The sequence below is a fragment of the Bufo gargarizans genome, chromosome 2, assembly GCF_014858855.1.
Source record: "Bufo gargarizans isolate SCDJY-AF-19 chromosome 2, ASM1485885v1, whole genome shotgun sequence".
In the NCBI taxonomy this organism is placed as follows: Eukaryota; Metazoa; Chordata; class Amphibia; order Anura; family Bufonidae; genus Bufo; species Bufo gargarizans.
This window is the reverse complement of record NC_058081.1, coordinates 679,543,845-679,558,518: the sequence shown is the minus strand read 5'-3', so window position 1 is coordinate 679,558,518 and position 14,674 is coordinate 679,543,845. Positions and strand designations below refer to the sequence as shown.

The following is a 14,674-nucleotide window of genomic DNA, read 5'->3' as shown; positions in this document are numbered from 1 at the left end:
GAGATGCGAGGACCGATTATCACCACAAGAACACTGCTCATCACTCTTTATAGTATAAGGTACATGGGAGAACACAGGAAAGATGAGAACTGATTCTCCATCACCACTAGGGCACCCTGCGTATCACTGTTTTTGATAAATAGGGGCCTTAGATTAATAGAACATAAAATATCTTTATAAACATTGACATTTCTAAATTATATGAAAGTTAATAAATTCAGTACACAATATATCTAACAAATACCGATTCCACCCAAAACTATCTTCAACTCCAATTCAACCTATAGGTGGGCAGTCATGGGTGGGTTTGAGGTTGTTCCTGGGTGGTGAGGCTTACAAGATCCAAATTTATGTTGGTAAGTATGTTACTATGTACCAGCTCCTCAAGATATAATTATGACACACTGATTGTATTTAAAAGGTGACTATCAAATTAAACTTCTTTTGTAAAGATGAAGTGCTCAGCAGTTGTCCCTTCATGAATGTGGTGCAATTATTGGCCAAAATTACTACCACGCATTTACTTCATGTTATGTAGTGTAACACGCGGATCCATGCTCTGCCATTACGTAAGATATTGTGTCGCTGTATACTACATAAACACACATATTACGGCAAAAGATTCACTGGCGAAAAAAAAGGAAAAAATGCCAAACAGTGAAAATATTGTTAAATAGCAATCATTCCTCATTGAAGAGACAGTGATATCTGTCAGTGACCTTCAGAAGGTCATTTCACCTCCTCACACCAAAACACTGATAAGACGGAAATATTTCATGAATGGCTTAATAGCTCCAGAAGCTCCTGCGCAACCCAACCGTTCAGCGATGGCTCGAAGACAAGCAAGAGCTCGTTATGCAAATCGGAGCTTCTCTGATCCCGGCGCCAGAGCGTCACATGGCATCCTGCAGTGACAGTCCCATTTCTTAGCCTACTTATGTCTCTGACAGCGATGATTTGTTCAGGATGCTGCGCAACCACCGCAAATCACAGTAATTATGGTTATTGACAGGGCATTAACTCCTGGTGGCATGGTTAATAGGCTGTGCAGCCTTGTGTATGAGCTGGGAATGCAAAGTTTATTACAGTCACGCCTAATTTACACCCAAAAATAACCACGCCATGATAGTGAGCAATTTATTCTGGCAAATGTGTTGAAAAACTTATAGTTAATTAACCAACAGGGACATAGAAGTGGAGTATGTACAGTACGTACAGATCAGGGGCGTAGCTATAGGGGAAGCAGCTGCTTTGGGGCCCCGACCCAGAAGGGGCCCATCCAGGAGGAGGAGGACTAAAAGATTTTGTCAGGGCCTCAACAGTATTACACAATGAAATTATATACAGTGACAGTATAGACGGCGTAGAAAACGGATGGAACAGCAGCTGGGCCTGGTCTGAGAGAGCGATCTTTACTAGCCACAGGAATGGGGGCGGCGTGAAACAAAGGGGTTGTGAGAAAATTACTAGGGGAGGGGGGCCCATTCAAAAACTTGCTGTGGGGCCCATTTCTAGCTACGCCACTGGTACAGATGTATGCATGCAGGCAGTTTTTTTATTTTTTTTTTTTCAGAAATATCAAAAGGAGGTTCTCACAGGAAAAATATTTTACATTTTTAAACCAGCACCTGGATCTGAATACTTTTGTAATTACATGTAATTACAAATTGTGTATAGCCACTGAGTTATTCAATAAAATTTATCTGTATAGCGCCACCTGCTGTTTGTTCTTTTCCTCATCTGTCTGCCTCTTGGAGATGGTCGCACGTGCTCAGTTCTGTCCTTTATCTGCCACCAGCCATATCTACTGTTAGAAGCTGTGACAGTTACAGGGACAGAGCTGCAGCAGAATGGACATGCCTCCAAAGAAAGGACGTGCCCCGAGAAAGTACACTGCCCTGTGAGCTGCCAGCTTGACATAACTCTAGCAGAGAAATCAGATTAATGAATGGGGACATCTCTAGAACCATATGCAAAGTACCGGTAAATCTCCTGCTTTTAATTATTGTACTGTCTCAACAGCGGTGCACCATTTTATTCACTCTTTAAGAGGACTTGTTATCACTCCCGACATGTCCGTTTCAGTAAATACTTGTATTCCCAGTAAGGTAACAATTCTGGAGAAGTTTCTCTTGTAACTCTACATTGTTGTTCCTATTATTCCTCCTTGAAATTTATGATTACACTGACAATTGGGTGTTATCATTCCCCCTTGTCAAAGGGGTATGTCCTTACACAATCTGGCACAGGCAGCTCTGACTGGACATGGACAAACTTTGTGGATTCGCAAAACAAGGACATCGGCAATGTGCATTCCGCGGACCGCACATCGCCGACACTCTTATAGAAAATGCCTTTTCTTGTCCGCAACGGAATTGCGGATGCGGACAGCACATTCCAGCCCCATTGAAAATGAATGAGTTCGCACCTGTTCCGCAAAATTGCGGAACAGATGCGGACCCAATTTGCGGGCGTGTGAATGGACCCTAAGAACAATATACCGTAATTTACTTTTTAAAAATATTACCCTACTGCTGAAGGAGGGCTGGCATGTAAGCATCTTTTTATTTTTAGCAGAGTTGAATGGTTAGCGGATGCGGCTCGGCTGGAGTTATTTGTGCTAATAAGCTTTAATACCGCCGGGTACATTATTTGTCGGAGTCATTTATTTGCTCGTGTGCAGCGTGATGTCACCCATTAACTCTCACTGCTAATTAAAGAGTGAAAATCAATACCTTATCACTTCCTAGCCGGGGTCACAAGGTGACACGCTCTCTATAATTCGGTTCTATGCAGTACGGTAACACCTTCTGCTAACCCTTTATAATACTAATAAGCAGCATATACAGGGGATGATCGGCTGCCATAATCACCTGCTCTTGGATAATCACGGTAGTGGTGTAGGGCCAAGGCTCTGTTCACATCATGTATGGGCTACATCTGAAGGATACGAGTATGTCTGATGTCAGGCAGAGCATCTCAGAATATACTGTGATGTACCCACATGGTTCCTGGACCAAAATTTGTACTTAAAGGGGCTGTCCTACAAAAGTACATTTAAATCACCCATCGACCAAACACAGGGGACAAATATCTGATCAGTGAGGGTCTGATTACTGGGACTCCTACCCATTACTAGAATGGGGTCCTCAAGCTCCATACCTTCTCATTACTAGAACGCAGTGACGAGGAGACTGAATGGAGTGGTGGTCATGCATGCACCCTGCCAGTCCATTGTCTAAAAGATGGAAACTGTGGTCATACGGGGAGGGAAAACTGTAGGCCTCGTTCTAGTGAATGGTGGAGGTCCCAGCAGTAGAGACCCAACTTATCAGAAATTTATCACAGTTGGATCAGTCATCACTAGATTGAGGGTCATGAATCCCCCGTTCATACAAACGTGATGAGGAGGAGTGTGGATGGAGTGGTGGTCAAGGTCCATTGACATTCTACGGAAGCTCTCACACTATGACCTGTATGAAACAAACCCCTGAGAGGACATTTTTGAATTCTAACCTCATGTAGACTATGATATGTCAGGGTGCCTTCTCTGTATGAACTAAGAAGCACTTTTGAATTCTTATAAGATCTGCTTAAAATAAGTTAAATTTTTAAATGATTTCTGCCAAATGTATTTTTTCTTCATGTGTATGCAAAATTCAAAACTTTTTGCTGATCAAGAAATCGACTGTCCACATTTATACAGAATATTCGCCAGTTGCCTTATTTATTGCTTAGGTAATTCTTCAACTTTCCACATGTTGGAGTTATCACATAGTATTTGGTGAGTGACGCAAACTCTGGTCTCCCCTTCAGCAGCTCCTCTGACCCAAGTCTTGAGAAAGTCTCTTCTACACTTTGCAGGCTCCATGAGAAGTTTCTTAGGAACTGTGAGCATAAAAGCCACCTTGAAACAGAAAACTCTCCTTTGTTAACCGCCCAATAACGTCAAATGCATGGAATAAAGGGTGGTTTTAGGAGTTAAAAAGAAAGATGGCCTCACAGAAACTTTGGCACAAAAATCCCCATTCAGTTTTCCTGCTAGACAGACATTAGCTACAATGGACGTTTAAACATACATCCTGCCATCTGGTTCTGATAAGAGACTGGAGGACGTCATGCCTTTACATCTCATGTCCCTATCTGCCCCGGCTTCTTCTCACATGGCAGGTAAGGTGAGGTTGTACCCATCCTTGGTCTTACATCATTCACCACATGTGATTCTCTGGCCCAGAGCCCAGAAACCTTTCAATGACCACACCTGGATCATCGGTTCCAAGACCCACAAGCTGATTCCCGCATGAGCCTGTCTAACTTAGATGTCAGGAGAACATTTCTGTGGTGCGGAAATCAAACCAACCATAACAGGCGGCCGTCCCAAGACGTTCCGCTGCGAGTACGATCCAAGGTCTTACACGGCTAATCTGCAGCCGCTTCGCCTCTAGGGAATGCCAACGTGGACTGTGTTCATGGCATTGTCAAAGCTTCCACCTACGCTACAGGATCTTTCTTCTATTGTATGTCAGACCACATTGATCATGCACCCTATAACGATGGGCATGGCTAACGGTATCATAGATACCTCCACATGGTAGAGATCAGCATGCAGCTAATGGTGACGTCACAGACATGAGGTCATCATCCCTGAAGAATACAACACAAGCACTGCACTCACACAACAATGCCTAGGAAACACGCTTTGTTCTTACTGGTGTGGTAGTCCGGCACTACAGTGACATATCAGCGCTATGGAGTGAGGTCAAGACCAGGATAAATCTGTCACCCTGAGTTATAATTATAATAGTTTCCATAACGCCCCACTCCTTAAGAACAATGTACATGATTGTTCCTGTAAAACTACCTAACAGGAAGACATTACATAGCCAATACAGGTATGTGCTTTATTAGATCTGTCAGCAGGAGGTAATGGAACACCTATTGTTTGCTACTTATTTATGACCGCAGTGACGACATACAGTAATAGTGCAGGTTATAAACATTTTGCAGACTTAAAACGCACAGACTCTTCTAACAATGTGCTCAGTGTTTTGTGCATGGCTGCATTAACGGGCACCTGACAGCAGGATCAACCCTATCAGACCAGCTATAATGCCTGGTAGGGCTGACCCTGCCGATTAAAGAATAACTTTCTTCCCCCGATCCATCTGTGTGTTTAGAGGAAATAAGTATTTTTAAAAACAGGCAAATTAGGACTTAAAGGGGTTGTTCATCTTAGACATTGGTGGCATGTTGCTAGGATAGGTCACCAATGTCAGATAGGTGTTGTCCCAGAGGCATGACCCGCACCGATCTACAGAACGGGACCCCCAAAGTCAGCGGAGAGCAGCTGTGCATGTGCTCGCTCGGCTATTTTCAGAACTCCCATAGAGGTGAAAGGAGAGCATGGTGCACTCTCCTTCACTTTTGGGGTGCCAGTTCTGTATGTAGCTGCGGGTCTCAGAGGACAGACTTACACTTTACATTGGTGGCATATCTTAGTGATATGCGACCAATGTACAAGATGAGACAACCTCTTTAAATGCACCAAGGGTGGGCACTAACCCTTCGGTGCACCTTAGGTCCTCTGCTCAGCTTGCTTTCCTGGATACCCCCCCCCTTTCCACCTGGATGTCTTCCCCTGTCAATCAAGCTGAGGGGGGCCTTTTTCAGAAGCAGAGCAGAGGAGCTAAGGTGCACCCAGTGGCTAGGGCCTGCCCTCAGTGCATTTAAAGGGGTTGTCTCACTTCAGCAAGTGGCATGTATCATATAGAGAAAGTTAATTCAAGCCACTTACTAATGTGCTGTGATCGTCCATATTGCTTCCTTTGTTTGCTGGATTCATTTTTCCATCACATTATACACTGCTCGTTTCTATGGTTACGACCACCCTGCAATCCAGCAGCTGTGGCCGTGCTTGCACACTATAGGAAAAAGCTTCGGCTCTCTGGTGGCCAGGACCACGGGAGTGAGCATATACTGGCAATTATTCCTATAGTGAGCAAGCACGACCACCACTGCTGGATTTCAGGGTGGTCGTAACCATAGAAACAGACAGTGTATAATGCGATGGAAAATGGAGCCAGAAAAGGAGACAATATGGACAATCACAATACATTAGTAAGTGCCTTGTGTTACCTTTCTCTACATGATAAATGCCATTTGCTGAAGTGAGACAGCCTCTTTAATGCCTAGTCTGCAGGTTTAGCCCTGGGAAGATTTATCAAAATTGCTTCAAGGGAAAACTGGGGCAGTTGCCAATAGCAACCACAGCTATAGTATTTTAGAGACCCTTATCAAAATGCAAGCAACAACTTATACCACTTTTCTTTTGCATCAGTTTTGATAAATTCCCCACCAATATTTATAATTATATATTTTATTTTTTTTACAACTGTTGCCTTTGAAATTGGTATTTTTTTTTACAATAAACCCTTTAAGAAAGAACCAGTTACCTTGGCAACGGTTTGCTCCGCAACAGTACTTGGTCGCCGTTGTCGTGCGTCAATCCTAGCCTCCACGGGGAAGCTACTTCTGTGAGATTTTAGTCTCTCCACCAGGAGGTAATATATAGCAGCAAAGTGATTGTAACTGCGGTCCTGTAAAGACTGCAAGTAAAAACGCAACAGTGTCAGCGACCTGCAGTGGACGTGCCCATGTCAAGACGAGAACTCATCAGTATACAGTTAGTGATAGAGACCTCTTGAGATGGATGATAGACGATTATTAAAGAAGTGTGCCTCGGTGAAACATTAAATCTAAAGAGCACGTAGATCGGCATGCACAGAACCTTTCTAGAGCTTCTCTCATTAAACTCTCTATTGGACTATGTAAAGTACATAGTGATCCTTCACAGATGCAATGTACCGGGCAAGAGAGCCAAATGGACAGAACTGGGCTGGATCTATGTGCTTGGTCAAACTGAGTGTCAGTAATAAGTTATCTATGGTTATCCTCATTTTTTAAAATAGGTAATCATAAAGTCCAGTTGTGGGGTTTTGATGAAGGCAGTTTCTTACCTCTATGGTCTTCTGCTGGTCTATCCCCAAGCTGTGCATGAGTCTCAGGACTTGTTCATTGTGTTCCCCAATAGAAGCTTCCTTCTCTTGGTTCTGTGCATACAGGACCGGTCGGTTCACTGGAACCTCCGTCATCATCCATTTGTGCTCTTTGATTTGAGCAATGGAAAGACGTTTTGAGGGTTCTAGCACCAACATCCTTCTAATTAAGTGCTCACATTCTACAAAAAAACAAAAGAAAACAAAAAACAAATAAATTAATCATATATATTAAAAAAATGTAAAAGAAGTGCTCAAATATGGATGAAAAGTTTCCCTGTATTCCGACCCAGCAACTAGGATAGATGAAGACTCCTATGACACAACCAGGGATCTGACTATAGAAGGCGTGAGGTAATAATCACAGAGATGGCCCAATGGCCCCTTTATTGTAAATAGAACATGGTAGGTGGGAGGCCCCTATTTTACATTGGAGCCCAAGAGCCTCTCTGGAAACAGCAGCGATCTCCATTTTCAGTGCCAAAGTGAAGAAATGTCTATCATATTACAAAACTATATAGCTGCGTCATATTTATTGCTCCATTTTGTAAAATTGTGATATTTATGTAATTCTTTTCTCCTCAATGACAAACTGTATTCAGTTCTGAGCCTTAGAGTAGATAACAGACAGCATGACAGACAGGCTACATGTTACTACATGCGAAAAGGGGTTAAATATAAGCTGGTCTGCCTCAGGGGACCACGGTTTAATGAAGTTCCATACGTCACAGCTATAGCCTGAGGTCTGTGTTTCCACCACAAAGAATCTGCAGAAAGATTATGGCTTTGTTTCCATTGTTAATCCTGTCGTTCTTTGCTTATAACCCTTCGGATGGGAAGGAGGGACAGTGGACACAGGGATCAGGATGACCTAGAAGGATTTCTGTCAAACTGTGACGGGCGATACTGCAAGCCAGATCGAAGACGCATACGAAAAAAAAGTCACGTAGACCACAAAACCAACAAAGGCTGAAAGATTCTCCAAATCTAGCAAAAATATTCAAAAGCAAATAGTGGTAATGATGAAAGCCAGCAAGCCACAAGAGTTGGACGTACAGATGTAGCAGAGCAGGCTTTGTTCTTTAACGCTTCTTTCATGAACCAAGACAATTCTGTAAATTGAATCCATGTATTACGTTTTCGATCAGCATACAGTTCCATAATTACAAATGTGACTCAACCTTCACTTTGGAAAAAGTGTCAAAATTTGGCACTTCTAGTTTAAGACCATTTATGGATGAAATGTTAACCAAATGAAAAATCCAGTGCACCTAGCTCATCGAGAAGGCACAGTACAGCTGGAAAGGGGCATGGCCTAATGCAAAATTCTGTTGCAAAGTAAGCCAATCATTAAGCAGTATAAAGTTTGCTAAAAGTGCCTAGCGTGCGCCACTGTGATAAATGAAGTGATCTCTCATTGAGTTGCTTCCCACTAGTCCTTCCCCTTTGCTCTGAGTGAGAGCTGCAGTGGTCTCCTGGTTGGATGTTACAGCTGTCACTCAGAGCAGAGGGGAGGGGCTGGGAAGCAGCTCAATGAGAGATCACTTCACAGTGAAGTTCTGCATCCTCGCAGTTGTAGGAGAAGAAACTAGCAGAATAAAACATCATATTCACATTTCTCCTTATGACAAAAGCTCCACAAAAGGTATGACTGTACTGCTCTCTTGGCCCCTACATAGTACTGTCAGCAGTTTTGCATGTTTTGCTGACAGACTGCATTTCAATTGACCAATTAACACTCTAGTTCAAAAAAAGAAAAAGAGCCCCACCCCCCTTTAGACTGGAAATTAGGAATCATGTGACTGTGGCAACCTATCACTGCCTTCAACAGAGACATGTGCCACTGATCAGCCATGTATAACAATGCACACTCAGGATTTAAGGAAAGTTGGCCAAAGAGACTGTTAAAGTGGTTGTCCCAGGAACAATGATCCTCTGTAGGGACAAGTGATCACTCTAGCCATCGCTTGCCCCGGTACAGCGCTGGTGATTGTCCGACACCGACCAGGCAATTATCAGGAACATCTGGTTCATTCCCGATAATTGCCTTAGGCCTCATGCACACGACCGTTGTGTGTTTTGCGGTCCGCAAATTGCATTCCGCAGTCATTGATATAACTGCCTATTCTTGTCCGCAAAACAGACAAGAATAGGACAGGTTATATTTTTTTGCGGACCACGGAACGGAGTAACGGATGCGGACAGCACACGGAGTGCTGTCCCTTTTGAGGCCCCATTGAAGTGAATGGGTCCGCATGCAAACCGCAAAAACTGCGTCTCGGATGCGGACCTAAACAACGGTCGTGTGCATGAGGGCTTACACATCAGTCTGTGTAAAGGGACGTTTAGTGTAGTCACTGAATTATTCAATAAAATGTATCTGTATAGCGCCACCTGCTATTTGTTCTTTTCCTCATTTCTCTGTCCACCTTGCTGGTGGAGGTCGTACATGCTCAATTCTATCTTTCAACTGCTACCAGCTATATCAACTGTTAGAAGCTAGGACAGTCACAGAGTGACAGCTGCTACAGAAAGGACACACATCCTGAGCTGCGATCGGGAGAGTGCTACATCGGGAAGGACATGCACTCTGAGCTTCCAGTTTGAAATAAATCTGGCAGAGCAATGAATGTGGAGATCTCTGGATCCATATGATGATTTAGTACATTATTTTTTAATTTTTTGCATTAAATGATGGGATAACCCCTTTAAGATAAATACTAGAACAGAATATAGAAATAAATCTGAAATGCATGGGTGGGCCTACATCTGACTGATGCTTATTAGACAGGGGCTTTAGGTCCAAGCATGGATTCCAGGCTCTTAGGCCATCAGGATATCATTGTTATTCCATGGGCATTATCATACGTCATCCCAGGAGATGGATTTTGATTGCAAACATAAAGTTAATTAAATGACGTTCAGAAACAAAATACCAAAGTAAAGATGCTTTGTAAATTGAAAGAAACACATGAACACGGAAACCACATCGATCCTGCAGCGTTCTAATTGTCAAGATACATTTCATTTCCAGCAACGTCAAGCAGATGAGCCCAGCCGGTGATGTCTGAAAGGTTTGTCCACTCGGGAACACGCTGCTTAAGAGACGGATGATGTGGGGGGAAATCCCTGGTGCTCATCTAGTTACGGAGAACGCCGGAGCAAAGCATTGTGGGCAAAGTCATTTAAAAGTCAACTTCATGATTGCTCGTGTGCTCAGAATGAAGTTCACCATACAGACACACTAAGGGCCAGATCGTACGACTGATTTAAAAAATACACGCTTAAGAAATCTGCGCAGAAAACACGTCTTTTTTCAGCACATAAAAAAAAAGGGTCCACTTCAAGTCAGCGTGAGAAAGGTGTTCACTTCAATACAAAGCTGAATTTTCATCTGGAGGTTTTTCAAGCAGATGTAAAGAACATCTGCACCAAAAAACGTGTGGAAAATGCACAAAAAAAACAACAACGCATGGACTTTCATGGAGCAGTTTTTTTCTGCTTACGATTCATTTCAATGAAAGACTCAGCTCCGATTCTGCCCCAAGATAGGACATGCTGCTTCTGTTTAAGGCTGGTTTCACACGGGCGTTGCGGGTGCGTTGCAGGAACATGCGCGATTTTTCAGCACGAGTGCAAAACATTGTAATGCGTTTTGCATGCGCTTGAGAAAAATCGGCATGTTTGATACCCAAACCCGAACTTTTTCACAGAAGTTCGGGCTTGGGATCGGTGTTCTGTAGATTGTATTATTTTCTCTTATAACATGGTTATAAGGGAAAATAATAGCATTCTGAATACAGAATGCATAGTATAATAGCGCTGGAGGGGTTAAAAAAAAATAAAAAATATTTAACTCCCCTTAATCCACTTGCTCGCGTAGCCGGCATCTCTTCTGTCTTCATCTTAGCTGATTGCAGTCAAAGGACCTGGTGTTACGTCACTCCGGTCATCACATGGTCCGTCACATGATCTTTTACCATGGTGATGGATCATGTGATGACCGGAGTGACGTCACCACAGGTCCTTTGACTGCAATCAGCAAAGAAAGAGACAGAAGAGATGCCGGCTACGGGAGCAAGTGGATTAAGGTGAGTTAAATTACTTTATTTTTTTAACCCCTCCAGCGCTATTGTACTATGCATTCTGTATTCAGAATGTTATTATTTTGCCTTATAACCATGTTATAAGGGAAAATAATAAAATGATCGGGTCTCCATCCCGATCGTCTCCTAGCAACTGTGCGTGAAAATCGCACCGCATCCGCACTTGCTTGCTATTTTCACTCAGCCCCATTCACTTCTATGGGGCCTGCGTTGCGTGGAAAACACAGAATATAAAACATGCTGCCATTTTCACGCAACGCACAAGTGATGCGTGAAAATCACCGCTCATGTGAAGAGCCCTATAGAAATGAATAGGTCAGGATTCAGTGCGGGTGCAATGCGTTCAACTCACGCATTGCACCCTCGCGGAATACTCGCCCGTGTGAAAGGGGCCTAAGACGTGTAAAAAAAAAAAAAAAAAAAAAAAAAAAAAGCAAGTACTGCTTCCCATTGAAATGAATGGGAGGTTGTTTGAAGACTTTTTGGGAGCCGATTTCAAGGCAGAAATGGTCCAAAATCAGCTACAAAAAACTCTGTGAAAACAGGCCCTAACACATCATTCATTTACCAGCTATGAGCAACATGGCCATTTATTGTGTCTTTTTTTTTTTTTTTTTAAATAAAGGAGGCCCTTTGTGTAAAAGGAATTGTACAGGATAAGAAAAACATTGCTGCTTTATTCCAAAAAAGGCTCCATGCCTGTCCATGGGTTGTGTCTGGTACTGCAGCTCAGCTCCATGGAAGTGAATGGGGCTGAGCTTTAATATCACACAAAGGCTTCGGGGACAATTTTTTTTATGATTGGATTTTACCCATTTAGGGCTAAAAATCTTTTTTTAAATTAGTCTTTATAAAAAAAAAATAATAATATTGAGCCGTTCTGTTACAAAGGGTTAACTGTTTTTCTAGCTGTGTAAATGGAAGTTTCACTTTGTGCCAGTCATCTAATAACCCTTATCTCTAAATTATGAAAAAGTCATAAACACTTATTTAAGCCACATTCTTATCAGTAAGGTAAGAATAGAGCTTTAATAAGTGTTTATAAGGTCACAGATTAGAGGCCCTTCAGTTCCCTGCCTGACAGAGCAGTGAGAAAATACAGATCCTGCTAGCAGATAAACTCAAAGCTGTGCAGGGAAAACGGCTCATCATTTTTAAAAAAGACCAATTGAAAAAATGATTTTTAGCTCAAAATGAGTACAATACAATAATTTAAAAAAAATTGCCACCAAAGGTGTACATAGCATTTAAAGTGATACTCTGCTAGCAGACCACTAGACGGTATGGGGATGAGCGATGGTATAGCGATCGCTCCTCCCCACGCTATGGAGGAGATCACTGGATCTAATAGCAGCTGTCTCCTCCGCTAGGTAGCAAACAATTTCTGCAAGGGGATTGGTTCCCTCTATAGTACAATAGCTTGCAGATCTGCCTGTGTAATACAGGCTTAAGGCTAACCTCATATTTGCGGCAAACCTAATCCGGCAGACTGTTACATAACACAACAGTCTGCCAGAATTTTCTGGATCCAACATGGCCAGATATTGCCGTGCACTGCCCGCATAAATGCCATAGCGTGCATTGATTTCTGTCTGGCCGAATGCCGGGATTTATGTCGGGGAGCAGCCGGATCCCCCCTGCCGGTTCCCATTATAGTCCATGGGGTCCAGTGGGCACGCAGCACTATCCGGCTCTGTTCCAGCAGAGTAACTTTGCATATGCATATTACTCGCAGATTTGCTGTGTGGATTTTCAAAATCTCATCAAATTTCTGCATGTGGATCAAGCTGCGGGGGAGACTTTGAAATCCGCAGCGTGTTGTTTGTGAGGATTTTCAGTGCAAATCTGTCACAAAATCTGCAAAAAAATCAGCATGAGGATTTTGCTGTGGATTTGACGCGGAAAAAAAATCTACATAAAATCCACTGCCCGTCTGAATGAGGCCTCAAGCTCACAGAACGGGCTAATATTTGGAGTGTGGTTGAAAAACGTACAAATCCGACTGCCCGGGGATGCAATTCCACAGTAGCTGGGGCCCGGTAAGTTCTAGCAAATCCTATAAAGCTGAGCAAGTCCTACAAGTATGACAACCTGACACGACACCTGAGAAACGATCATCGTAATCTGCAGTAGCTAAGAAGAACAAACACCTGACAACCCTAATCTGACACCCATGTCTTACTTCCTGGCAGCAGTATTCTGATTATGAAGCATCTGAAGATCCGCCTGCTTGTAATTACATTGGGCTAGACAAACATTGCTGATTCCAGGCTTTACACAGACACCAGGTTCTCTCAGCCTCACATTACAGGTCACTGAGGGCAGCGGAGGCTTCTTCTAAAGCATCTTCCCAGCAAGGTGTGGTTTGATTTCTGAGAGACCTCTCTCTAAGGACCTCATTCTACACAAACAAGAAAGAACAGAGGAAAAATATCTAAACCCCCCCCCCCCCCCCCCCACACAAAAACAAAAAACCAAACTGCTGTTTTGGCTTCTTTTTAGGGGTCTATGGCAGCGGGGAGATTTATCAAAACTGGTGTAAAGTAGAACTGGCTTAGTTGCCTATTGCAACCAATCAGGCTCCACCTTTCGTTTTTCAGAGCTCCTTTGGAAAATGTAAGGAGCTATCTGATTGGTTGCTATGGGCAACTAAGCCAGTTCTACTTTACACCAGTTTTGATAAATGAGGCCTGTACAGGCAACCATTTTGTGATGAGAAAGGACTAGTGAGTGACTTCTGCTTGCAAGGTCGGCTGCTTTCAACGTGTGTGGGCAATGGCTGTAGCAGTCATACGGATATGCTGAGGGTACAGAGGCGGGTAAGCCATATTGGAATGGGAATAACAGAGTACTTATACTCCCATTACATTACAACCAGCACTGCGCTGGCGGTATGAATCATCTGAGTCACGCGTACATTATTCATGAAATGCAAATCGTACCTTCAGACATGAAATATGGAATCCGGAATCTTCCCTCCAGCACTCGCTGTCTGAGGATCGGGAGCGTAGGACCGTCGAATGGCAAGGCGCCACACACCAGGACGTAGAGTACAACCCCCATGCTCTGCGAGAGAAAAGTTACAGGGGGACATGAATATTTCCAGGGCTCCTCTGGTAGAATTATTCTCAGAAGAGGCCATTAAAACAAACACTCACTTACAGATGTAGCAGAGCTACAATTGTTATTCGATACTTTCAGCTGCATCCTCTGTGCATTTTATAATATGCTAAGCTGAGATAATAAAGTAGGTTTTCCTACAGGACAGTCTAAATAGATATGATCGACCGGGCCAAAAGACCAACTCTGCTTTGCTACATTTTCTATATGAATGTAGATAAATATATAGTTTGTGGGCAAGACAATGAAAAGGATAACGGCATTCGGCTAAGGGTGGCGGCATTCGGCTAAGGGTGGCGGCATTCGACTGTTCTGCTTGAAGGACAGTCAATTTTTCTAAATTATCCACCACACAGCTGGACCTGTGACGAGAGCTATACTTCTCTGCCACTT

General features: G+C 43.2%; 1 protein-coding gene across 1 annotated transcript in view; it reads right to left on the bottom strand.

The window, feature by feature from the left end:
• LOC122926298 (serine/threonine-protein kinase SIK2-like) overlaps positions 1-14,674 on the bottom strand; it is an 87,752-nt gene that overhangs the window by 21,052 nt on the left and 52,026 nt on the right. Inside the window, exons 6-8 of the mRNA XM_044277668.1 lie at positions 14,104-14,227; positions 7,017-7,237; positions 6,453-6,605 (exon numbers count right to left, since the gene is read on the bottom strand). Of these exons, the coding sequence (XP_044133603.1) occupies positions 6,453-6,605; positions 7,017-7,237; positions 14,104-14,227 (498 nt within the window). The remainder of the gene's footprint in view (positions 1-6,452; positions 6,606-7,016; positions 7,238-14,103; positions 14,228-14,674) is intronic.